Here is a 23,825-nt window from a genome sequence, read left to right on the forward strand (position 1 = left end):
CAACTGGTAGAGTACTACTCACCTTGAGCTGAAGAGCTGAGGGACAGCGCCCAGGCCCAGAGTTCAGGCCCCACAACCATACCAAAAAACAAAACAAAAACAACTTGAGTTTGAATGAAGAGTTCAGTTAGTTGATAGGCTGGCATGAGTGAGCCACGCTGGTTCTTCAGAGCCCACAGCACTGTGCGCCCCAGTCACCACTGGCGAGGAAACTTGCAGTAGCTATGGGTGGCCCGTCCTCCCTTCACTCTGGGCTGTGTGGCCTGCCTCAGCGGACTCTGCTTGCTTCGGTGGGTACAGCCATTAGCAGGGCCAGGGTGATCTTCAGGACTCAGCCCCTGCCAGTGAGGTCAGAGGAAAGGGGAGGGCAGGTCCATACAGGGCCAGCAAGCCCCTTCCCCGAGTCCTTGGTTTAAAACTTCTGAGGAGGGTTGGGACCACCCAATTACTCATTTTCAAGTCACCATAAGAAAGGCACTCTGACCAGGCTCTGGTGGCTCACAACTGTTAATCCTAGCTACTCAGGGGGCTGAGATCTGAGGATCTCGGTTCAAAGCCAGCTCAAGCAGGAAGGCTGTTGAGACTCATTTAACCACCAGAAAACCGGAAGTGCTTCTGTGGCTCAATTGATAGAGTGCTCACCTTGAGCTGAAGAGCTGAGGGACAGTGCCCAGGCCCAGAGTTCAAGCCCCACAACTGACTAAAAAAAGCCACTCTGTAAGCAAAATGCAGACTCTGTGGGAGGAAGAAGGATGCTGTCTTCCCTGTGAATGATCCTGGGGAAGGGAGAAGAGGGGGAACGGTATGCACCTGTAATCCAGCTACTTGGGAGGCAAAGATTGGAAGGATTGTATCTCAAGGCCAGCTCCAGCAAAAAGCCCCAGTCAATAAGCAGGCTGGGTATAATGATGCACATCTACAATCCCAACCACAGGGGAAGGGGTAGGTGGAAGAGCCCAGGTTCAAGGTGATTGGGGAAGCTTTCCAGGATGGCTTTGCACAGTTTTGCTCCCCAGCCTTGCTGGGTAAAGCGGATCACCAGCTACCCTGAGGGCGGGGTGGGGACTTTGGGTAGACATTGACAGCCACAGGTGTGCTGAGCTGCTAATGTGACAGGCAAAGGCAGCGAGGGGACAGTGTAGAAGGAGCATGGAGGCCAGGGAGGGAGGCAGGGACAGGCCGGGGGCTGAGGGGCTGACCAGTGTCAGAAGCTTCAGCTTCTAACACCAGCCCTTTGCTTAACCTAGCTAGCTGTACTTAGGGCCAAGGGGGGGATTAGAGGCCCTGCTGGCTATCAATGTGGGGTTTACAAGGATGGGAGGCTCTCAAACCCAAGGCTCAGTTTTCCCTACCTCTTGGGTGGTCCCTGGGGCTGTAGGTAGAAAAGGCCTGGCCCCCATCTCACAGTGCTCATGGCTTAGCTGGCGCCGCTGGGCCACAGCCTTTGCTTACCAGAACTCGGGGGCCCAGGATGGACAGGCCAGCCCGTGGCAGCCAGCAAGCTTCACCAGTCGAGGAGCCAAGGGCAGAAGCGTGGCTGGAGAGGGAGAGCGCCTGCCAGACCAGCACCTTCCAGGCCAGGGGCTCTTTCCCACAGCCCACAGCGGTGCCTGCCCCAGTGGTGCCGCGGCTGGCCCCCGTCACACAAGGTCACTCACGCTTGAGGCCAGCAGGAGAGGACTCAGAACGCCTGATGGCCTCCACTCTCTGTGGTTTCTTGGTTTCTGTTACATTCCCAGCCTCCGAAAGTGGGCCAGGCTCAGACCGGGCCACCCACCGTGCAGCACCTGTCCTGTCTGTGGTCTCGCCAGCCACCCAGTTCTCCTCCTCCCACGTCCTGAGTGCTGGGATGCAGGTGTGCGCATGCTCTCTCACTTCTGAGCATCTCAGTGCACACGCGTGCACGTGCGGAGTCCTACAGTGAGGACTCTGTTCAGTACCCCACAATTCTATGGGCACATCCCACATTCTAAATATGATTAGATATTCCCATTCGTGCTGATTCCAAGTGGCCTCTAAACACCTGTTAGGATCAGATGTCCTGCAGGACCCATGCCTCACAATCAGGTAGGCCTTACACATGCTCGCTCCTGGAGCTCCATCTCTTGTTGTTTTCCTTGTGGTCTGTGTGTTCAAGAAACATAGTTATCTGCCCACATCTGGAATAACCCATTGTATCTTCAGGCCTTGTTCTCACGCCCCTCCGCCCCTCACCCTCTCACGCACTCCTGTGAATGTGTAAGCTGAATGCAAGGGCTAGATGAGATTGTAGCTAGTACTTCTTGGTCAAAACCACTTTATAGAACTCAGGGCCTGGGCCCTATTCCTGGATTTATTTGTTTTTCTGTTTGCTCACCCAAGTCTGATATAATATCCTTTGAGCCACAGCTCTACTTCTAGCTGTTTGGCGGTTAATTGGAGATTAAAGTCTCATGGACTTTCCTTGCCCTGTCTGGCTTCGAACCACGATCCTCAGATCTCAGCCTCCTGAGTAGGAGGACAGGCGTGGACCACCCACGCCCCTGGCTCTGGCTGACTTTAATCTCTTGCGTGAGTCAGTGCTGTGTGAAGAGTCGTTGCATGTATTATTTAGGGAATAGACACCCAACGGTGAGTGTGGGCACATTCATTCAGTGCAGGTGAACTTCCTCCTGAACACTTTTGGTCACGAGAGCGCCTGTGGAGCCCACAGGTATGAAGGAGGCAGAGGGCTTAGCTGCTCCTGGTGGCTGTGATTATTATCGGGGGTTGAGATGCTCACTAGCCTCACTCACCTAAAAGGAAATGGTGTTTCCAGCGTAAATTCTATTTCCTTTCCATCAACCTTCACGTGTCCTTTGAGGCTCCTCCACTGTGTGTGAGCCCAGAGAACACTGGAACAGCCTGCAGGGAGAGGGACAATGCCCGATGTGCCCCAGGCTGCTGCTTGGAACCAGCACCAAGCACAGAGTACTGCAGCGCAGGTTAATAGATCACTGGAAGCTGTGTTGTCAGCAGCTGAATTTTTATAATAAATCCTTCTGCCGAGCAAACAGTATGTGTAGTGATTACCAACTCCAGGAAATAAATGATCACACACTGAGGCCAGGCCCCAGAGGCCCGGAGTGGGAGCAGAGCCTTCAGAATAGAAAGGAGAAATCAGCCAGGTACCATGGCTCACACCTATAATCCCAGCTACTCAGGAGGCTGAGATCTGAAGACAGCAGTTTGAAGCAAGTCAGGGCAAGAAAGTCCATGAGACACTTACCTCTGAATAGCTACCAAAAACCTAGTAGTGGAGCTGTGGCTGAAGTGGTAGAGCACCAGCCTTGAGGGAAAAAGCTAAGGGAAAGGCCCTGAGTTCAAGAAGGCCGCCAGAAGAAATAAGGAGGGGGAGGAGAAAAAAGAAAAGGGGTTCATAGCAGGAAAGCGCAGGCCTGTTAACTCATCACTGCCTAGGGAACACTGGAGGCTCCAGGTCCAGTGCTCCCTGCGCGTCATGGCCCAGGAGGTTTTTGTTGTTTTTGTGGCTGTTCTAAGGTTCTGCCATCTTGGTTTTCGCTTGCAGAGGTTAATAGCTGCACTTTTTATCTTCCAAAGTTCGTCGTGTGTGTGTGTGTGTGTGTGTGTGTGTGTGTGTGTGTGTGTGTGTGTGTGTGCGCACGCGTGTGTGTGCGTGTGTGTGTGCGTGTGTGTGTGCGTGTGTGTGTGTGTGTACTGGGTCAGTACAAGGACCTGACTGCTATTCCTGAGCTTTTTCACTCACGGCTGGCATTCTACCACTTGAGTCCTATCTCTACTTCTAGCTTTTTGCTGATTAATTGGAAATGAAAGTCCTATGGACTTTTCTACCCTAGCTAGCTTTGAACTAATATCCTCAGATCTCAGCCTCCTTGTAGCTAGGATTACACACATGAGACTCCAGTGTCTGGCCCAAAGCTCCTAGTAAAGAAAAAATGGTGACAAACCTACGGACTTCATGTTTTGACAGTCTTGGGGATTGAACCCAGAGTCTGTGCATGCTAGCCAAGCACTCTGCAGAGCTTGAGCCACGCTCCCTCAGCCTGAGCCCACAGAATTTTTAAATAATCATCCAGACTTTTCAGCATCCCTGGTTCCCGCCACCGTCTCAGTGGATCCTGGTCCTGCCACAAGCGCCTCAGGGCCCACGGGTTAGCAGGGCCCTGGGGTGGAGTCCCCGTTGTCCTTCCACGAAGCTGATCGGGCGGTAGCCTGGCAGTGGGAGCCAGGGCCGCAGCATTATCACATACAGTATTTTGGCCAGTTCTCTGGTTGCTTAGGAACCAGCATTCACCTGAACTGCCATGGTACCATGAGACTCACTTTCCAGAGATTACTCCAGACAGGCAAGGAGGCAGCTTCCTCTTTAAATGTGACTAATTTTGTACATGTGACTTGACATCTTTTGAAGACAAGGCATTGCATCCTAGATAGTAATAACTCTCCAGAGCCAATCACCATCTGTGAAGACATCCAGGGAAGCACATGCCTTTGGTCCCAGCTGTTTGTGGGCAATCCGGGCAAAACGTAGCAAGACCATCCCAACAAACAAGTTGGATATGGAAGCCCACACCTGTGCTCCCAGCTACAGAGGAGGCCAAAGATAGGAAGACCAAAATCTAAGGCTGAACCCCAGGTGAAAAGCACAAGTCTATCCAGAAACTAACGAAAGCAAAACAGTTCTGGGGTTGTGGTTCAAGTGGTAGAGCTCAAGTGCAAGGCCCTGGGTTCAAATCCCAGCACCACCAAAAAAAAGAGGAGGAAGAAAGTGATGATGGAAGATGACTTCTAGAGTGCATGGCGAGGAGGCTCGCCAGCCCACCCAAGGCCCGGACTGGGATCTGTGCCACTTGTCACCCCGCGAGGCCTCATGCTGATTGTGGGTGAGGGTAGCTGGGGAGCACCACCCAACCAAGGGTCAGGACCTGTGCCCTGGAGCCTCCCACGGTTCACCCTGAGCACTGAAGGCTGTGCTGCAGCTGAGCTCTGCCCCTTTAGTGCCCATGCAGACGGGGCCTGGGTAAAAGTACCCAGTACCTACTGGGTGCCTTTCCTCAGCCCAGACACACAGTAGGGCGTGCTCCTCTGCCCTGTGAGCATACTGCAGAACAGCGGAACTCAAACCCCAGGCTGGAATGGGCCAAAGAGACAGACAAATGGAGCCGAGAATGAGGAAAACCTGATAGAGGCTTAGAGCCACACCAGCGCAGGCTCAGGCACAGAACAACAGAGGGGTGAGATAGAAAAGGTGCAGGGTGGGTATGGCCGCAGGCAGGGTAGATCCAGTTACAGAACCCTCTAGAAGGCAGCAGGGAAAGCTAAAGAGCACTCAAGAGTCAGGAAAGTCTGTATGACTTTTATCTCCAGTTAACCAACAATAAGCCAAAAATGGGGCTGTGACTCTAGTGTTAGAGCGCCAGCCTTGAGCACAAAAGCTCAGGGACAGCACCCTGGCCCTGAGTTCAGGCCCCAGTACACTTGCGTGTACACCACGCACTCTCTCTCTCTCTCTCTCTCTCTCTCTCTCTCTCTCTCTCTCTCTCTCTCTCTCTCTCTCTCTCTCTCTCTCTCTCTCTCTCACACACACACACACACACACACACACACACACACGAACGGAAAGCCCTGCGAGGGGCACTGGGGGACAAGGTAGCCTCAGCACTCAGCACAGAGGGGCTGAGCTGTGCACGCCACCGAGCAGGCATTGACTCAAGGGGATAGCAGGAGCCACGGGGCAGGCCCTGTGCCCCCACTAGGCTCACGGTGGCTGTCCCTCTGCTCCATCTCCTGTGGGCATGCTAGAATCTTCCTGGGGGGCCACCAGCCTTGGCTGTGCCCTGGCCCAGCCCACAGTGGGCTTCAGGACTGACTGCCCATCTGGGCAGAAGTGCTGTCTACTCTCACGGTGATGGACTTTGGGTCGGTGTATCTGTCATCGCTCTTGGAAGTGGGGGCCAGAAAATCAGTAGGACCAGAAAAGCCACTGGTAGGGACAAGCCAGTGGTTCACACGCAGAGCCCCCCAGCCCTCGTCTCCATCCCTACTGCCCCCCCGCCCCAAACCAACTATCTGCTCCTAGTTGCCTGTGTCCCAGAAAAGCCTTTCCCTGGCTTCTCCTCTTCTCCTCCTGACAAACTCCTACTCATCCTTTAAAACCCAAACAACTTGCTCCTCACTTCTGAAGCCTTGGATGACACTATCCCCTTGGGAGAATTCACCTCTACCCACTCTGTTTTGTTTTTGTTTTTGTTTTGTTTTGTTTTATTTGATCCGGTCATGGGGCCTGAACTCTGGGCCTGGGCGCTGTCCCTCAGCTCTTCAGCTCAAGGCTAGCACTCTACCACTTGAGCCACAGCGCCACTTCCAGCTTTTTTTTCTTTTTGCTTATGTGGTGCTGAGGAATTGAACCCAGGGCCTCATGCATGCAAGGCAAGCGCTCTACCACTGAGCCACCTTCCCAGCCCTCCCCACTCTGTTTTTCCAGAACTCCAGCTCAGAGCTCTGCCTGCACACCCCTTGGCAAGGGAGGGTTTTATCTGGTTTTGGCTCTGTGTCCCCAGCAAGACTGGGGGACCTTCCAGGGGTCCCCCACTTCCCAGATAGATGGATATCAGGAGTGGATGAGGCCCGCAGGATGCCTGCCCCCTGCTTCTCAGTCCACGCTGGGCCCCCTCCCCACCTCCCATCCCCAGCACCTGCCTGGTTGCTGACTAACCCACCCTTCCTCTCTCCTTCCCAGAGCCGACGAGATCGAGATGATCACCACCGACCTGGAGAGAGCCAACCAGGTGAGACTCTGCCCGGCAGCTCTGTAGCTGGGTGGTCACGGGCACTGGGAGGTGTTGGGCTGGCCTCGAGCTCTCCCCAGGCTCCCACCCTCGGGTGAGCACCCCTCACGAGGACCTGGGCCTGTACTCAGTGGGGGCGTCTGTCCTCTCCTTGCCCAGTGAAATCAACTCCATGCCTAAGTCAGAAAGTCAGCGTGTGATGGAATGATTATGACATGGGCTTCACCTCCTCCCTGGGGAGAACTTGGCAGGCGCAGTACTAGGAGTGCAGATCCATGCTGGGATCCTGAACCTGCTCTCACAGGGCCCTTGGAGAGACAGCCTAGAACCGGCTGAGGTCGCGGGGGTAGCTCTAGCAACCAGGACATGTCAGAAAACAGGCAGATGCCCGGGTGGGTATGGTGGCACATGCCTGTAACCCTGGCTACCTGGGACCCAGGGGAAAGAGAATTGAAAAATAGAGGCCAGCAGGGGTGTGCCCTGTCTTACAAAAAAATACAGCCAGGTCCCAATGGCTTCCGCCTGTCATCCAGCTACTCCTGAGGCTGAGATCTGAGAATCATGGTTCAAAGCCAGCTTGGGCAGGGAAGTCCATGAGACTCTTATCTCCAACAAACCAAGACACTCACTAGTCTTGAGCTAAAAAGCTAAGGGAGAGCACCCTGGCCCTGGGTTCAAGCCCTAGTACCTACCCTAAATAAACAAATGAATAAAAGTGGTGGTCTGGGGGTGTAGCTCAAGTGGTACACAGCATTTGCCCACAAGCAGGAGGCTCTGGGTTCAATCCCTAGTATAGCAGGAGAGAAACACAGAGAGAGACAGAAACAGAGAGAGAATAGAAATAGGGAAGCTGTAGCCCCAGGTGTTGCAAGGATAAAGTCCCAGGGCAGTCGGGAGGAGGAGAAGTAGAAACAGAAGGGAAAGGCAGAGGTGTTGGCATTGCCCTCTGCCTGGAACCTGGAGTGGAGCTCCCAGCGGCTGGGCTAGCGGGCCCCTCCTGGAGGGGTCACCCTGCCTCAGCCTTGGGGGACGGAAGGAGATGGACAGAGCTGAAGCCATCCTGGGAGCTGTGGGCAGCTATGCAGACAGTGCAAGAGTCCATCCTGGGGAGGCGAGGCAAGGCTGGGCTGAGCAGGGCAGGGCCAGGCCCTGTGACAGCCACCACACTGCGGGCACAGTGCATCGGGACTGGCCCCACCTCGTTGGAGCTAGTTCATTGGTATATAACGTGATTTTCACCCAGGGCTCATAGTCAGATGTCCTCAAGAGGCCGGCCGCTTGGTGTTGGTGCTTAGGACAGAGAAAAGCAGGTCCCGGTCTCCCGACACCTGCATGTTCCACTCCGTGGCACTCCTCTTGTTTCCATCCTCCCCAGCGACCATCGCTGAGTCTTCTTGGCAAAGACAAAGTGCACGCCCAGCCCTGCGTGGGGGTCCCCAGCGTGAGCCAGCTGCTGCCACGCCCTGCCCGGCACCCCAGCCTGCACCCAGAGCAGTGCTGGTACAAGGTGCCAGTGGCTTTGTACCGTGCCATGCTTGGCCCAAAGCAAGTTGTTTAGGCCCAGCTGTGCTCTTAACCCCTGGCTTTGGTCCAGGGCTGCCGTGGAAGGTGGGCACGCCCTCTGGCCTTGCCTCTGCAGGACCCTGGCTCTGTGTCTGGGGTCGGATCATTTTTCATCCTTTCTTTTTTTTGTGTGCTAGTCCTGGGGCTTGAACTCTGGGCCTGCGCACTGTCCCTAAGCTTCTTTTGCTCAAGGCTAGCACAAAGGTACAGTGCCCAGGCCCTGAGTTCAAGCCTCAATACCACTTGAGCCACAGCACCACTTCTGACTTTTTCTGTTTATATGGTACTGAGGATTCGAACCCATGGCTTCGTGCATACTAGGCAAGCACTCTACCACTAAGCTACATTCCCAGCCCCTTTTTTTCATTCTTGTTAGGGGGTGGGGGTGCTGGGAACTGAACTCAGAGCCTCAAGCTTACTTGGCAAGCCCTCTCCCCTGACCTTCACAGACAGTCCCCAGGCGCACCGTGGTCCTGGGCCAGGGAGGGGGAGAGTCTCTGAACAGGTGGCCCCGGCCCTCTGCCCATGATGCTAAATTTAGTGATCTGAACTAGAAACCAGTTCCTCATCCCAGCTGCCAGTCAACCCAAGCCCTACCCCTGCTTGCTCCCTGGGCTGCTGTATTTTTATTGTTTTATTCTTCTGGTGTGCCTGTTTAACTTCTCATACAAACCCTCAGGGTGTAAACCCCAAATAGACAAGGTACAGGCCAAGAGCAGCCTGTGCACACACTCTGTTTGTTTTGTTTTGTGGAGCCAGGGTCTTACTGTATAACTGGCCTGAAACTCTTTGCTCTTCTACCGCTGCCTCCCGAGCACAGGTGTTACAGGTGAGCGCCACCACGCTGGGCACCAAGAGCAGCCCTGTCTGTTTTGCTGTCCATGATCAGAACAGCTAGGGGAAAAGCTTATTTATTAAAGAGGAACTTGGTCCCTAGTCTCAGTAGTTGAACAGTAGCTGTGCACCAGTGGCTCATGCCTGTAATCCTAACCACTCAGGAGGCTGACATCTGAGGATGGGGGCTCAAAGCCAGCCCAGGCAGGAAAGTCTGTGAGACTCTTATCTCCCATTAATCACCAAAATACTGGAAGTGGAACTGTGTGCCTCAAGTGGGAGAAAGAAAGAGAGAAAAGCTAAGGTACAGTGTGCCCTAGCCCTGAGTTCAAGTTCCAGTACGCACACACACACACGCACATGCACGCACACGCGCACACACACACACACACACACACACACAGTTGCTCACTTAAACCAGATATTTCCCTCGCCATGCCAGTCATGTGACAACTGGTTCTAGATTCTGCATGGAGCAGGAGTCAGCCAGCACCCTGTGGGTTGAGTTGGGGCTGTTCCAGGAGCTCTCTGGGAAGCAAGGCAGGTGGTCACTGCCCTACCCTGGCCTGTTCTGGGCAGACATAATTGCCCTTTGCAAGAGTCTGATTGTGCCAGGGCCTCAAGGCCACCAAACCCTTTGTCTTCCACTGGGCTCGGTCAGTGAGGCCCAGGGCAGACTAACCTCTTGTGACCCAGACTAACCTCTGTGAGTCCCAGAGCCGCATGGCTCAGCCTAGTTTCCCCATTCCTCCTTTCTGGGAGTGACTGTCCCTCGCAGCGCTGCAGACTGCCACTTCGTTCTGTCCATGTGTCCTTGCCACCAGCTGCCATTCCCACCTGTCTTAGAGCTGGTGTGGCGTGCAGGCCCATTCTGCAGGTGGGATGATGGAGACCCGTTGAGCACTGGTGTGGGCTCTGGATCCCTGCCAGGCCTCCCAAAGCTGCTGCCCTCCAGGGGGGAGCCTGGCTTTGCAGGTGCCCTGGCTTCTTAGGCCGTTGAGCTCACAGACCCCAGCGCTGGCTAGGGCTACCCACATGCGTCGGGCTCCAGCCCATCCCATCTGGCTGGCCACACCAGTGTCCCACCGTTGGAACACTTTGCCCGGTGAAGGGTTAAATAGGCAGAAACAAGGCTGGCCCGTACAAAAGGAGTGGCATTTATACCCACGCACTTATGGAAATGGTCTGGGAGGAAAACAACCACAACATTGTGCCTGCTTGGGGAGAGAAGGGCCAGTGTGCCTTCAATTCCCGCCGTGCCCGTGAGAATCGGTCCCAGGAGTGAGGCTGCAATAAAACCTCCTTGGTCCGTGAGAATCGGAGGAAATTGAATCAGAAGACTCGGTTCCCACTGTATTTATTCAGTCTGGGAAATTCAGTGGGCCGGAGCGCTAGTATCAGCAGGGGATCCCTCACTCCTAGCGTTAAATTACTGTCATAATCGCTCAATTATTTCTTCCTTGTACTGTTTAAAATAAAAATCCATCACATTGTATGTTTTTTTTTTTTCCCCGAGCATTTATTAGCTTGAGTGTTTAGGAAAATCAATTACAGTCAGTGAGGCATGAATTGATGAATGTTCTAGTAATAATTGTCACTTGTTAAGCCCAATGTTCTTTTCTTCCCTTCACCCTATGCCTTGTTCCTCAGAGGGCAGAGGTGGCGCAGAGAGAGGCAGAGACCCTGAGGGAGCAGCTCTCCTCGGCCAACCACTCCCTCCAGCTGGCCTCGCAGATCCAGAAGGCCCCGGATGTGGTGCGTAGCTGCCCCCCCCCGCTCCCCCCTCCCCCCCTGTGTGTACCCCCTGCCCGGCACAATAGCCCCTGCTGGCCTAGCCTGCGGCCCCTGCCTTCCGGGCCCTGTAACCACCACCCCCAACTCCCTCCAACTCCCTGCCCCACTTGGGGGTCTACAATTGCAGACGGTCCTCCCAGCAGACGAGCAAGGGGTGACCCTTGGCCATGGAGCTTTCCCATCGTCCCATGGGGAGGCAGAGGGCCCATGTCCATCTCCTCGGGGAGCAGTCCACAAGGTCATAAAATAGCAGACTGTCCCGTCCCGGAAGTGTGAGGCACGAGGCCCACAAACACCGCCCGCAGGTGACCGGCCCTGACTGCTTGGAGCACCGCGGTGACCCACACCCTGGGCCCTGGACCCTGGATCCTAGCCTTTACGCTCACACCCATTGGATCCTAGCCTCTATGCTCACACCCGGCTCTGTAGTCTCAGGCGGGGATTTGAAGCAAACAGCTTAACTTCCAGAGTCTCTGACTCTATCTCAGACACAGTGACTCATGCCTGTAATCCCAACTACTTAGGAGGCAGAGGCAGGAGGAGACCGCTCTGGGCAAAATCAGGAGACCTTCTCTGGAAAATAAAGCCAAAAGAGCTGGAGGTCTGGCTTGGGTGGCAGAGGTCTTGAGTTCAAACCCTTCATACCGTAATTGGGGCAAGGGGCGTTTTACAAGGATTCAGAGCATTACTGGGAGCCAAGCATGTAGAGTGAGCCCTGGCACCGGATGAGACCTAAGTCCCCCCTGATTGCCCCCCACAGCCTGCAGGGAGGACGGAGTGGCCGTTCTACACCCCCGGGCTCCCTGCCTCTGATGCCACAGGTATCCTTTGATTGAGCAGAGGCTCGTTCGTGGAGGCCTTGCTGTGTCCTGGCTCACAGTGGACATAGGAACAACGAGGAATGCAATGGGGCCTAAGCATTTCCATAGCCAGGCATGGTGGCACAAGCTTGTAATGCCAGCTACTTGGGAGACAGAAGTAGATGATCATGGTCCAAGGCTAGCCCACGCAAACTGTAGCTTGACAGCCTATTAGAAAAACAAACAAAAGGTAAAGGTCTGGGGGTGTAGCTCATGTGGTGGCCTGAAACCCTGAGTTTTGACCCAGTAAATTAATAAATCTCATTTGTGATAGTTTTGTCACTATGGCAGCCATTAGTCCCTGTGAAACGAGGTGCTGTTACTGCTTTATGTGATGAGGAGAGGTTGCTCCGTGGGGATGACCACCAGGCCCCAGAGCTTGGGCAGACCCCTGACCTAGGTCAGTGAGCCTAGAACAACATCCATGTTAGAACCCGTTGTAAGGCCAGACACTAGTTTTCTTTCTTTAAGTTAACATTAAATACAGCTGGGCATGGTGGCACACACATGTAATCCTAGCACTCAGAAGGCTAAGTTATGAGGATCATGAGTTCAAGTTCAGCTTGGGATACCATATTGAGACTCTATTATTCCCAAACAGTCAGATGCCAGTGACTCACGCCTGTGATCCTAGTTACTCAGGAAGTTGCAGTCTGAGGATGGTGGTTCAAAGCCAGCCTGGGAAGGAAAGCCCCTGAGGCTCCACGGCTCAAGTGATAGGCACCAGCCTTGAGGGAGAAAGCTAAGGGACAGCGCCCCAGCTCTGAGTTCAAGCCCCAGTATGGGGATCTGGCACCATCCTGGGCCATGGCTGTCCAAATGTTCCAGAAGGAAATGAGTGTTTCCCCAGTGGCGTGCGTCTGCAGCCCAGCTCCTGCTTCAGGGGGCGGGAGGGTGGTGTTTGCTTGCCAGCTCTCAGCCCTCAGCACCTCCCCCCTTGTTCACACAAGGGAGGTGAGATGGAGTTCTGCCCGGGCTCTGCCGCATCAGCAGGAAGGGAGCGGTATCCTCACCCCTGTGCTGAGACCCGTTCCCTCCACAAGTGACCCCAGGGATGGCCCAGCCACCAGCGGTGGCATCTAAGGTCCTTTTCAGGACCCTGGGGTCCTAGCCTGAATGCCTTGGGGACAAGGTGTCCCTGCTCCAGGCCAAGGCCCGGAGCCCACACAGCTCTATGAGAGTGAGGAGCCACCCCTTCCTTGCCCACTACATCCAGTCCCCTATCCTCCCCTGAAAGGGGTAGGGGGACGTAATTCCCCAGGCCTTGCCATCCTCTCCCGGGAGTGCCATGCATGGGGTCTTTCAGGCCACAGAGCAGGCCTCTGGCACAGGCCTCTCCAGCACACTCCTAAGGCTGCAGAAAATGCAATCTCCATCCTTCTAGGCAAGGATGTGTTCTGTGAGCCAGAGTTTGTGGCTCTAGCCCCCCAGCCCGGCAGGGAGCCCTTTGACGCATGAGCTCGCCCAGTGTGGCACAGCCACATCACCCAGCCATTTAGACTGCCTGGGGGCCGCCAGCCCCAGGGGGGATGCTGGAAAAACAGAATCACTGAGGTGACGGGGTTTGGTGTGGACCCCCCTCACACCAGAGCCTGTGGGGGCTCTGCACGCTGGGGTGAAGGACAGGCAGAGGACACGTCTGGTTGGAGACTATCAGTCCTCCTGTGGATAATTTTATAAAAGACAGTAGAAATGTCACTGAAATGTCAAATGGTTCTGGAGTTTTCTCCCACCAACTCTTAACTGCCTGGGCCGTGGCAGCAGCCACGGGGGGAGGTGGAGGATGCCAGGCGGGATGCCTGGAGAGGCAGTGCCTGGTCAGGAAGCCAGCAGGGCCGCCTGGGCCCAGGGCTCTGTGCCCATCCACCAGGGCAGAGGTGTGAGAGGCCCATTTTACAGCACCAGCCCCACCTCCCCTCCCCAGCAGACGGCTGGGCAAAGCCATTCTCCTGGGTGCCTGGCTGTCCACAAATGTGACAAGTCTTGTGCATGGAATGGCCCGTAACTTGGGCATAATGCCACCCTTCCTCCCCAGCCCTGGCAAGATCAGGGCGTTAGGCTCTGGGAGTCCCCCGCCCCCAGGTCCGCAGAAGCACATCTGCCCTGCGAGTAGTACCCCAAATGGTTTCTCCTTTTTTTGTGAGACAAGGTTTCACTATATAGCTCAGGCTGGCCTGGAACTAGAGATCACCCTACCTCCTTCTCCTGTGTGCTGGAATTATAGGCATGCGCCACCATACCTGACTCTTGCGATTACTTTTTAAACTTGATAGAAGTACAACGTGAGTCTTTGTGAAGCAGATAATTTGACCTTTTCTCCCTTTTAAATGCCCGTCCCTCCATGTTGCATATTTTTTTTCAGGGGTTGACGGATTTTTGTTGAGTTTTTTGTTTCTTGTTTTAATAACAACATGCAGTTATCCTAAGAGTTTGAACAAAGGCAGCCTCACAGGCATCTTGTACGCCCTTGAACTCTGTTGTGAAAATGCAGACTGAATCAATTTGCTGAGAAGTATCTCTGCTGCTTCCAGATAAGTTAATCATGAATCTAAAAGACACTGACTCCCAGCAGGGGTAGAAAATCCAGGAGCTTTGAAAACATTCCAGACCTCTGGGCCACCCTTCTCACTCTTCCCCCAGCCGAAGCACGTTTCCCCAAGGTCCTCCGCCTCCTCATCCCCTGCAGATCGCTGCTCGCCCATCCTGGTCATCCCAGCCAGGGCAGGGCACGGAGTCTGGCCCTCCACACCTCCACACAGTGTGGCTCCTGCCTCGGCGGCCTGGTCATTTCTCTCTCCTGCGCAGGAGCAGGCCATAGAGGTGCTGACCCGCTCTAGCCTGGAAGTTGAGTTGGCTGCCAAAGAGCGCGAGATCGCCCAGCTGGTGGATGACGTGCAGAGACTGCAGGCCAGCCTCAGCAAGCTACGCGAGACCTCGGCCAGCCAGATTGCCCAGCTCGAGCAGCAGCTGAGCGCCAAGAGCAGCACGCTCAAGGTGAGACCCAGTGCACCCCGTCTTTCCCCACACCCCTCTCTCCTCCTACTTCTTCCCTCCCCCCCCACCCCTGCCACAGCAATCAGGGTGGCCACAGGGCCTTGCTGCCCGCGCTGGCATGGATAGCACCCCTGTGTGGGCCACTGGTGCCTATGGCACAGTCGTGTCCCAGGTGTTGGGACACAGGCTGTCTTGTCACTCCCTGCCCACTGCCCAGCTCATGACCGGACGGCTCCGAAGCCTGAGCTCCCTGGGTGCCGTATAGGCACAGGTTGCGGTCAAGTCCAGCTGACTGTCCCTCAGGAAGCCCCAGCATGGCAGCCGGTGTTTGCTTAGGTCCCGACTGAACTCCCAGGCCGAGAATTGCTCCTTTGCTCTTGGGCCTCTGCCACAGCCCCATGGCCTAGCCCTTTGCTGCCTCGGCACTGAGAGACCCATGCCGTCCCTCCCACCCAGGTGGCCTTGCTGGGCAGCTGGGGCTCCCAGGGCTCTCACATCTCCAACGCAGAGCCTTTCTCACATACCAAATAGCAAGCACACTTTAAGATCTTAGTCTGCAGTCCATTGGATCAAGTGGAATTCAAAGTGCACTTTGGGACCCTAGATTGTGCCATCAGAACCAGGATGCCTCCTGGGAGGGAGGAACCCCGTGTCACTCTGTGCATGTGCGAATGAACATGTGACTACCACATCTATTCATGTGCCTTCAGTGAAGGGGATTGGATTAGTTGTAAATGGTTAAGGAGGCCAGGAGTAGTGGCACCCACTTGTAGTCCCAGCTGCTGGGGAGGCTGAGGCAGAGGGTCTCTGGATCCCAGGGATGGGGGCTAGCCAAGCACAGTATCTAGACCCTTACTCACAAAGGGAGAAAAGGGGACGGGGCAGATTTGGGGGTGGGGAGAGAGAGACAGGCAAGCAGACAGACAGACAGACAAGAAAAGTTTTCTACACGAGGTATATTCTAGAATACAGTTAAACCCATTTCTTCTTACTTTTACTTTTTGAGATAAGGTCTCACTAAGTAGCCCCAACTGGCCTTCATCTCTTGATCCTCCTCCTGAGTGCCGGGATTACAGGTGCACTGCCATTCCAGGTTGATATTCTTCTCCACACATGACCATGCATGACCAGGGCTAAACCTGCAGCACCTCTATTGGGGGGAGGCATAGCTCTCCCCTGCTCATTTCTTCCTTGCTCCTTTAGGGTGCAAAGCATACACTTCCTGAGAAAGTCTGCCAGCATGGGGGCACTCTGAGGAGCAGCCCCACCCTGGGGCTAGGTCGGTGGTAGGCTGGGCACTACCTTGCTTTATTTCTCCAGTGCTTCTTCCTCTCTGATCAGCTTGCCCGATGAGTGCCACAACTCATTTTTTATTTCCAGGTTTAATCTAATTTTCTCCTGCAGTAGCCATTTCTGACCCTGGCAAAGGCATTATTATTAATTTGCCTTTCTTCCCTTTTTTATGGTTACAGGGCAGAACCCCAGTACACCCCTCATACACCCCATGCCGCCAAGCTCTAGACCTTTCCATTTTTCATTATGGAGCAATAGCTTCTAAATCAGTTAAAGGTTTTAATGTTTGCCTTCACAAAAATGAAACGCAGTTTCACAAATTAATGTTCTTTATCCGTATCTTGGGGGAATTGCTTAATACCGTGCAGTTAATGAGACAATCCAGCGATGGTTCTTCCAAAATCACTGCTCCCCATCTTTGTCTGATCTAATAATCAAAACATATCCGCTAGTAACAAGACTGTGCTAATTTTAATTATCTTAACCCCTTGTCGCCAGGAGTAAAGATTTCTCTGAGAGCAAAGACATACACCAAAGGCCTCAGGTTCTCCGCACCACCCACCGCCAATGAGCAAACATATCTCCTGCACCCCAAAGGGATATGGCTAATTGAATGAGAGGCCTTTGGGGCCTCAGTCTCTGATGTAGAGGCGGAGGGGCACGGTGACCTGGAGGGTGCTTTATGAATGAGACCTGTCCCCATGGCAACTAGACGCTCCTGAGTCTGCCCTCGCACTGGCTGAATTCCACCAGTGCTGGTGGCTCTGTCTACAGTGGTGGGATGTTGGGGTGGCTGATGCATTGGGCCTCTGGCCCCTGGCACTGGAACCCCCATCTTTTTCCTCACCAGTCAGTTTTATATCTGTCAGTCTCTGTTAACCAGAGTTCCATTCTTTGAACCACAGTTCCCAGCCAGTGTGTCACTGTGTCCCTCCCCTTTATTTATTCGTTGTCGGTCATGGGGGTTGAATTCAGGGCCTGGGCACTGTTCCTGAGCTCCTTCTGCTCAAGGCTAGGGCTCTACCACTTTGAGCCACAGCGCCACTTCTGATTTTCTGGTAATTAATTGCAGATAAGAGTCTCTCAGAATTTCCTGCCCAGTCTGGCTTCAAACGGTGATCCTCAGATCGAAGCCTCTTGAGTCGCTGGGATTACAGGTGTGAACCACCGCGGCCCAGCCCCCTCACTTTTAAATAGACATGGAAACCAGCCTTGGAATGGGGGGCGTCTTCCTGCACATGTCCGCTCTCAGAGGCGAATTCCATGCTCATAATTAATGGAAGCGCTGACGGCCGTGACAGGGCTGCTATTTTTGATAACTATTTCATGGCTTTCTGTCGGAGCACTCCAAAATAGAGGCGGCATAATTAGGCAGTCACCTGCAGTATGTTCACCGTGGCACAGAGGAAAATGGTCCCCCAAGGGTGGAGTAGAGATGGGGTTGGCTGGGGCACTGCTGGCCTCCCGCAGGGAGAGGGGACCCTGGGCAGGTGGGCCGTGTGCTCAACCACCTTCTTCCAGGCTGTGCATGCTTCCCTTCCCTCCCTGCCACCTCCAGGCCCTGGCGGCTCCGCTAAGCCCCCAGGATGGTCTGTGGTCTCCCTCACATGTGGGTACAGGAGAAAGGGGGATATTCCCTCCCAGGGCCCCCCTGGCAGCTCAGCCTCCCTCCCTTTCTAATACCCACTGCAACCTGGCCAGGTCCATTTGTGCCTGGCTGCCCTCCACCTAGCCTCTGAGGCTCTGTCTGCCCTGGCTTCCATCCGTGGGTCAGGGAAAGAGTTAGCTCTCCATGGTACCCTCACCCACCCCGGCCTTGGGGCCTCCCTCCTTGCATTTGCAACATCCCTGCGTGGCATGCACAGCACCCACCGAGTGCCAGAGGGTCTGGGAAGTACAGGGCCTGTTCTCTGTCCTGGCACCCATCGTGCCCAGGCCCGGCCCCCTGGTGCCATGCCCCGCCCATGCTGATGCCACGCCCTGTAGGGCGGGGGAGGGGGCCTTTGTCATTCTGCCCAGGCCCAGAGAGGCAGTGTCACTCCCACCCCTGCCCCAGGGTCGCACCCCAACCTCCCCGCCAGAGCCCGTGGGTCCTCACCTGGCCTGCGGGCTTGGGTACACCAATCCGGCATGGCCGGCAGCCTGGCGCTCAGCCTCAGCACCGAGGCCTCAGCACTGCCTAACTTGAGTATGATGACTTTGCCGAAGTGAGGGCTGGATCACAGCGTGCCGAAATAAAGCCCCATCTCCTTACCACTCAAGTCTGGGCCCAGACCTTGAGACCTTCAGCTAGGTCATCGAACGCCTGCCAGTTCCCCAAGCCACGGGGGGGGGGGGGGGGTGCGCCTCCCACGGGATGACCACGGTGTGGGGAGGGCCACGGCCTCACTGCTGTTGGTGAACCCCTCTCGGTGCTGCCCCGCCGTTGGAGGAGGGGCCAGCTCTGCAGTCCTGGCAGCCAGCAGCCACCCCTCCAGGAAAAGCCCCTGCATGCATTTGCGCCTAGTCCCCGGGTGCTACCCTTCATGGGGCCAAGTCCCCGCAAACCCATCAGAAACTAAGGACACGTACCCTGCCCCATCCCACGTGTTCCTACTGTGGCACAGTACAGCTGCCCCAGCCCCTAGGCCTGCAGAGAGGATCCCTGTCCAGCCCAGGACACGAGCCAGGAGCAGGGGCCAAGCACAGACCCTCCCCGCCCAGAAAAGACTTGTGCAACATTGTCAGATGCAGCCCGGGAGTGAGTCGGGGAGATAGCCCAGCCCCCAGGTTCCACCTTCCCGCTCCACGGCGGGGCTGCAGCTGCTGCTGTCACCCCGGCCTACAGCCGAGCAGGGACGCCGTTGCACACCGCTCCCACAGCTGGAACTCCGTAACACATGCAGTACGAGGACTGCTCGCTTAAAAACTGCAGCCAGATGTCTTAAATTTAAGCTGGAATAAAGATTTGAAAACAAGCCAGAGAACAGTGGCTCACTCCTGCCATCCTCACTACATACTCACAGGAGGATGAGATCTATCTAGAAGATTGTGGTTTGGGGCTAGTCTGAGCAGGAAAGTACATGAGGCTCCCTCTGCTGCCAGCCAAAAACTCGGCTAGGGTGGTAGAGTGCCAGGGTTTTTAGGGTCCCGGCAACACTGTGTGATGCTCTGTTGGAGAGGGTTGTCTGATATTTGGCTATAGGATGCTAAGAGATGCTTTTGTGGAGAAATAAAAACCTATCCCTCCCGTTGGATTATGGCTGAGAAAACCATTATACAAAGTTGGCAAGAAATCTTAAAAGTAAGCGAGGCAGAGTAATTTCCGGCTGTGGAAAACACACATGAACTTGCCGGTGGAGCCAAGGGAAGAGGCTGAGCCAGTAGTGACAGAGTAGCTTTCTCAACATAGGACGGGTTCAGATATAACATAGTCATCCTGGCCAACAGCCGGGCAAACACGGGGGTTTCAAGGTGGCTAGTCAGGCATAGCCAAAAACACACCTAGAACCCCTGCAGGTACTCAGGCGACGGATCTTTTCCTTAAGCCTGGAATCCTGCCCTGGGCCTCAGGGCTCAGCTCCCTGTGGAAGAGGTCAAGGCAGACATCCAAAACCACCTGTGGCTGGCCACGGGTGCCAGCAGCTCTTCCCACGAGGAAGGCCCAACAGGCTGTGGGCAAAGTGCCACACCCACACCCAGCGCGCTTACACACACTTATTCTAGAATATCTTACAGCACTATTGCGCTTTTGTGTGTGTGTGTGCCAGTCCTTGGGCTTGAACTCAGGACCTGGGTGCTATCCCTGGGCTGTTGTGTTCAAGGCTAGCACCCTACCACTGTGAGCCACAGCACCACTTCCAGCTTTTTTTGGTGATTAATTGGAGATCGGGACTTTCCTTCCCAGACTAGCTTTGAACCATGATCCTCAGATCTAAGCTTCCTGGGTAGCTAAGGTGACAGGGGTGAGCCACCAGCACTTTGGGAGCTTGCTATCTATCCCCAGGACTGAGGAACCAGGGACCCCATGCGACTCAAGCTGGCTGTCAACCCACTAAGCACCCAGTGGCACAGCCTCCCCAGTCCAGGCCCCAACACCCAGGCCTGGGACCGCAGATGCTCAGTAACACATTCTTGGTTGATGGGGCAACTGCACAGCCAAGGACCCGCACCTCTTGTTAGCAGATCCCCCAAAGGCATGGGCCTCCAGCAGCAGACAGTGGCCACCACACCAGCCTCAGGGCTCTCAGGGCGGGGCTGCTGGGCACATGTGTTCCATGCTCATGCTAGGCAAAGCCCAAGGAGCAAAAGAGAATAGTGGTACTGCCATGGCTGCTTCCGTGTGTGCAGGGTCCTGCCCCATTCATGGCTGGCCGTGTGGTCAGACACGCCACCCTTAGGCCTCACCGTGTGCTTTCAGACATGGCCACTAATAAAATTCCTTCTGTTTTCAGCAACTGGAAGAAAAACTCAAGGGCCAGGCTGACTATGAAGAGGTGAAGAAGGAGCTGAAGTGAGTACACAGATGCCTGTGGCCTTCACAGCTGGGCCGTAAGGACCACCTGCTAATGGGTCAGGGGGCGCCGGGGCAGCTGAAACACCCACAGCCTCACCCTGGGTCTGCCAAGTCCTGGCCTGCCCAAACTGTGAAGAATTTGTGTATTTAATGTATTCTAGCGAGTTAGGCGTGGTAGTGCACGTCCAACCAACACTCAGGACATAGAGACAAGAGGCTCTCAAGTTGAAGGCTAGCCCAGCCACACAGGAAGACTGTTTCAAAAAACCAAGGGCTGGGGGTTAACTTGATGGCAAGTCACTCCCCCAGCACACAAAGACTGGGTTCCGTTCTCAGCATCACAAAAGTAGTAATTATTATTATTAAAGTATTCTGATATGCACAAAGTCAAGAAATATTACCCTTCCAGAAAATCATAAAATTGGAGCTCACAGCTGTATACCAGTGGCTCAGGCCTATAATTGTAGCTACTTAACAAGCGGAGAGCTGAGATCGAGGTTTGAAGCCAGCCCAGGCAGCAAAGTCTGTGAGACTCTTATCTACAATTAACCAACAGAAAAGCTGGAAGTGGAGCTGTTGCTCAAGGGATAGAATGCTAGCCTTGAATTTAAAAAAAGAAAAAGAAAAGAAAAGAAAAAGCCCAAGGAAAGCTTCCAGGAGCAGATCTAGACACCAGTGGCTCATGCCTGTAATTCTAGCTGTTCGGGAGGCTGAGATCAGGAGGATTGTGATGTGAGGCTGGCATGGCCTCTGCTCTGAGGGGAGTGGGTCGGGACAGGTTGGGATTCCCTACAGTGCTGAGCTGCTCAGGACTGCCAGGTCATTGGTAAGTACATGTTGAATAAACGGAGAGGGGGTGTGCACCTGCCTGTGGGTTCAGTATCTCTTACTGGAACTGTTTGAGATCAGCAGTGTTTTGGTTTAGTTACATTTTTTCCAGATTTTGGAACATTTTGCATGCACTGAAAGAGATACCTTGAGGCTGAGACCTAAGCCTAGACACCACATTCATTTGTTTGTCATGCACTTTATGTGTATAGCGTAACAGTGCTTTTGGCAACCCAAAACGTTTCCGATTTCAGATTGTCACATGGGGCAGTTGGACCTATATAAACCCAGAGACTCTTTATCTTTTTCTGACATGGTCATGGAGGCCCCAAGCATATGGAGGCATGGCTCAAGTGGTAGAGCACCATGTGTAAGCAAAACTGAGCAAGAGCACAGGGTCCTGAGTTCAAGTCCCAGTACTGGCACATGCACACACACAAACCTAGCTGCAAACACCCTGACTCTCAGGAAGAAAAGAGAAGCTTGCCCTGATGGCTCCTCATCTCTTCCGTGTGAGAGGCAGTGAGTTCTCACCTGTGGGACTCAGAGGCTGGCAAAGTAGACAGGAAGGCACAGCAGGAAGATGGAATCCAGCCCAGGGCAAAGTTAGCGAGGTCTTGTCTCAAAGTGCTGAGGGGCATGGGGTTCAGAGGGTAGAGTACTTGCCTGACGTGTGCCCCAGTAGTCAGAGGGTCACAGGAGCCAGTTCAGGGGACCTCATGTTCAGGCTGTGGCTCCTTCCAGTCCTGAGCTGCAGGAAAGGCCCCAGCCGTGGGGGAGCAGCCCAGGTGGATGCTCATTCCACACGCAGCCCCTGGCAGCAGCCGGGGATCAGGACTTCCCTGGCTCTGTTTCCTAGGGTGGTAGACTCCCCAGCGCAGGCCCCACCCTACTCCAGCCTGGGAGGACTTGAATGCTGGGCACAAGACGTTTGTTGGCCAGCTGCTCATGTGTGCTAGCTATTCTAGAGACATTGTCACATGAAATTCCTGCCAGGAAGTTGTGGGGTTTGACAGTGCCTCAGCTCTGGAGAGCAAGAAATGAGGTGTCAGTACCTATCCACGCACATGACCGCTCACAAGGTGCTGGCGGAAGATGACTCTCTGCCTTGTCCTTTCAGCATCCTCAAGTCCATGGAGTTCGCCCCATCGGATGGAGCAGGGATGCAGGTACTCCCCCTCGTGCAGCCCCCTTCTCTGCCTTTCCATGACACTTCTCACTTATGGCAAGCAGAAGGCAATGGTCCCAGCCAGGCATAGGGGATCCACCATTAATCCCTTCCCTTGGGAGACTGAGGCGGGATGATCACAAGTTGGAAGCCAGGCCAGGCTACATAGCAAGACCCTATCTCAAGAAATAATAGCAAGCTGGGCCCTGGTGACTCACAACTGTAATCCTAGTGACTCAGGAGGCTGAGATCTGAAGATCATAGTTCAAAGCCTGGGCAGGAAAGTCCCCAGGAGACTCTTATCTCCAGTGAACCACCAGAAAACCAGAAGTGGCACTATGGCTCAAAGTGGCAGAGCACTAGCCTTGAGCAAAAAGAGCTTAGGGGCAATGCCCAGGCCCCAAAACTGACCAAAAGGGGGGGGAAGCAATAAAAGAAGCAAATAGTCTTTAAGGAATGGGGAGATAAAAAGTGGGGCTGGGGGTATGTTTCAAGTGGTAGCGTCTGCCTTGCAAGCTTGAGGTCCTGAGTTGTCTCTAGTACCTCCCCACCCCCCAAAAATGTTTGCCAAATGGCTATGTTCCCATTAAATTGCATTCTCGCTTTGGCAACTCCTAAGGACATGGGTAAACAATTTCATGGCCAGGAGAGGTGGTTCATACCTGTAATCTAGATACTCAGGAGGCTGAGATCTGGAAGATTATGAGTCCAAGTTAATCTGGACCAAAAAAAAAAGTTTGTGAGACACCCCCCCATCTCAACAGAAAAGACTGAGTATGATGGTGGGAAACATAAATAGGATCAGATAATGATCCAGGCTGGTTGAGGCAAAAAAGTGAGACCACCCCCTCAAAAATAACCAGAGCAAAAGGACTGAAGATGTGGCTCAAGTAGCAGAGCACCTGCCTGGCAAGTGCAAGGCTCGAGTGCAAACTCTAGCAGGAAGAAAAAACCCAGGAGCTGGGGTGTAGCATGTATGTGCTCTGCATGTTCCATGCCCAGAGCCTAAGCACAGCCCTAGAATCTAAAGTTGTGTTAAAGATCAGCCAGAAATAGATTGGCTTGGGAATCTCAGCTATACACTGCCTGTGCAGACTTGGGAACAGGGTGACAGGGCACCTGGTCACCTGGAGGCCAACTAAAATGTATACCATGGAGCTGGGCATGGTGGTACAGGATATCTAGTTGAAGGCAGGGGGATTTCTTAG

The 23,825-nt window shown here is 54.3% G+C and overlaps 1 protein-coding gene across 10 annotated transcripts in view; it reads left to right on the plus strand.

Annotated features, from left to right (window-relative positions):
* The window catches only part of Cux1 (cut like homeobox 1), a 257,137-nt gene that overhangs the window by 175,142 nt on the left and 58,170 nt on the right, over positions 1-23,825 (plus strand). For 6 of the 10 annotated variants that reach the window (XM_070033572.1, XM_070033573.1, XM_070033575.1 and 3 more), the window contains exons 9-13: positions 6,740-6,788; positions 10,836-10,940; positions 14,651-14,833; positions 20,560-20,618; positions 22,570-22,618. In XM_070033572.1, coding sequence (XP_069889673.1) covers positions 6,740-6,788; positions 10,836-10,940; positions 14,651-14,833; positions 20,560-20,618; positions 22,570-22,618 — 445 coding nt within the window. Of the gene's footprint in view, positions 1-6,739; positions 6,789-10,835; positions 10,941-14,644; positions 14,834-20,559; positions 20,619-22,569; positions 22,619-23,825 lie in introns of all 10 variants that reach the window. The other 4 variants (XM_070033571.1, XM_070033574.1, XM_070033577.1 and 1 more) reach the window with 1 other exon arrangement.

Source organism: Dipodomys merriami, unplaced genomic scaffold (assembly GCF_024711535.1).
Source record: "Dipodomys merriami isolate MVZ:Mamm:240054 unplaced genomic scaffold, mDipMer1.0.p SCAF_22, whole genome shotgun sequence".
NCBI classification, from domain to species: Eukaryota; Metazoa; Chordata; class Mammalia; order Rodentia; family Heteromyidae; genus Dipodomys; species Dipodomys merriami.